A 2,287-nucleotide genomic window follows, 5' to 3' on the forward strand; every position below is an offset into this window, starting at 1 on the left:
AAAGCCCTCTTCAGCACACAGCACAAGCACTGTCTTATAAAATCCCCAGCAAGCTTTTGTCTCTTTGCAGTCAGCTCTTCTATTGCTGGCCTGCCCATTGCTTCCTTGCAACGTATTTTCATACTTTCTCCAATAAATCTGCCTTTCTTTACCTACAACTGTGTTGGTAAATTCTTCTTATCCTCCACACCACCAGCCCCAGACAGTCGCCACTCACCCATGACAGCTACCTCTAGCCAAACCTTCTAATAATAATAGTTAAACCTCAAAGGAACCAGGAATTCTCTGACATAAATTCTTACTTCTGGAATTACACTCCCCAACCAAGAACTGTGTTTGGGTGCTGCAGCCTCAGAAATAAATTAAACCCGTGAGTAAGATTTATTGTTTCCTTTGATATTTTAATTTGACTTCCTTTGATTGTTCATGAAAATGAGCGTGCTCGATCTTTTTGTGTTTGATGTTTTTATAGTAACTCTCTTTTCCAGCTTTACTGAGGTATAATTGACGAATAGACATTGTACACATTCAAGGTGTATGACATGATTTGATACATGTATACATTGTATAGTGATTTACTTGCATTTATTTTTACTAGATTTTGAGTTTACCTCCTTTGATCATTTATAATCTTAGATTTTTTAAAATTCTAGTTGACTGAGTTTTTAAATTTTTATTCTTAATCTTTATGGATACATAATAGTTGTACAAATTTATGGAGTACGTGCAAAACTTTTCCACAAACGTACAATGTATAATAATCAAATCAAGGTAATTGGGGTATCTATCGCTTCAAGCATTTATCATTTCTTTGCGTTATAAACATTCCAATTCCACTTTTTTAGTTATTTTGAAATATACAACAAATTATTGTTAACTATAGTCACCCTATTGTGCTACCAAATACTAGATTTTATTCCTTCTAACTGTATTTTTGTATCCGTTAACTATCCCTTCTTTATCCTCCCTCCCTACTACCCCTCCTAGATTCTGGTAACCATCATTCTACTCTGTTTCCATGAGTTCAATTTCTTCAGCTCCCACATACAAATGAGAACATGTAATGTGTTTTTGTGTGCCTGGCTTATTTTTTTGTTGTTGTTTTGTTTCTGTGTTTTTGAGACAGACTTTTGCTCTTGACACCCAGGCTGGAGTGCAATGGTGCGATCTCAGCTCACTGCAACCTCCACCTCCCGGGTTCAAGCCAGTCTTCCTGCCTCAGCCCTGCAAGTAGCTGGGATTACAGGTAGCCACCACCACGCCCAGCTAATTTTTGTATTTTTCAGAGAGACGGGGTTTCACTATGTTGGCCAGGCTGGTCTTGAACTCCTGAACTCAGGTGATCTGCCCGCCTCAGCCTCCCAAAGTGCTGGGATTACAGGCATAAGCCACCGTGTCCGGCCCTGAATTCTATGAGCCTTTCCAGTGAATTGCTGAACCTAAAGGTGGCCTTGGGGGACCCCTGACACAGAGACCATGGCTATTGTTTTATTAGGAGAAATAATGGTTTTTCTTTACCCTCTTCAGTTCCGCCGCTCTTTGAGAATATAAGAAACATGAGTTGACCCCACTTCTTGTTGAAGCTGAAGCTTCCCTTCTCCCTAAACCTAGGAGAAACATTTCTTTCCCTCCCTTGCTCACGCTGTCCTTCAAGCCCTCAGCATGTGCTCAGAGAGAAACAGAGACCTTATATACCTTTCATTCCTGCTCCTTTATTACACTTTTCCCTCCCCCTTAAACGAGTCAAGCAGAACATGTGTGTTCAGCCCACGGTCAGCTGGGTGGCAGATGTGTCCCCAGGACTCCCCTCCCCAGGCCCCTTCCCTCCTCTCTTGGGGGACAGAGCTGGAGGCCCCTCACATAGCACTCTCATTGCCTCCCCGTCCCCGGGATGCCCCCTTCTCCTGTGCCATGAGGGACTTGTAGGGTTTCCCCAGGCTGGGGAGGGTGAGCTCAGCTTCCTGAAGCTCCAGCTCCCGCTGAGACAAGTGCTCGATGACGGCTGCTCCAATTGAGTCTCCCAGTACGTTGGTCATTGTGCGAAGCCGGTCACTGGTACAGGGGAAAAAGAAGCTGCCATTAATGGGGGCTTGAAAAGCTTCACAGAAAGAGGGTGCTGCAGAAGGGGGGGTCCCTGTGCCAGGGAGTCAGGGAGCTCCCATTCCAGAACAATCCATGACCACATGTCCCCAACTAGGTTCTTCCCCCTCTCTGTCCTGTTTCTCCTCCTAACAAACAGGATGGACCAGCTCTGAGATGTTCATGTTTGATCTTAGATGTGATTTTT

At 43.9% G+C, this 2,287-nt stretch overlaps 1 protein-coding gene across 2 annotated transcripts in view; it reads right to left on the reverse strand.

Annotated features, from left to right (window-relative positions):
* Window positions 1-1,692: 1,692 nt before the first annotated feature.
* The window catches only part of SLC1A6 (solute carrier family 1 (high affinity aspartate/glutamate transporter), member 6), a 36,575-nt gene continuing 35,980 nt past the window's right edge, over window positions 1,693-2,287 (reverse strand). For both annotated transcript variants that reach the window (XM_011980568.1, XM_011980569.1), the window contains one exon: window positions 1,693-2,052. In XM_011980568.1, coding sequence (XP_011835958.1) covers window positions 1,857-2,052 — 196 coding nt within the window. In that variant the 3' untranslated portion in view covers window positions 1,693-1,856. The remainder of the gene's footprint in view (window positions 2,053-2,287) is intronic.

This window comes from Mandrillus leucophaeus, unplaced genomic scaffold (assembly GCF_000951045.1).
Source record: "Mandrillus leucophaeus isolate KB7577 unplaced genomic scaffold, Mleu.le_1.0 Scaffold215, whole genome shotgun sequence".
NCBI lineage: Eukaryota > Metazoa > Chordata > Mammalia > Primates > Cercopithecidae > Mandrillus > Mandrillus leucophaeus.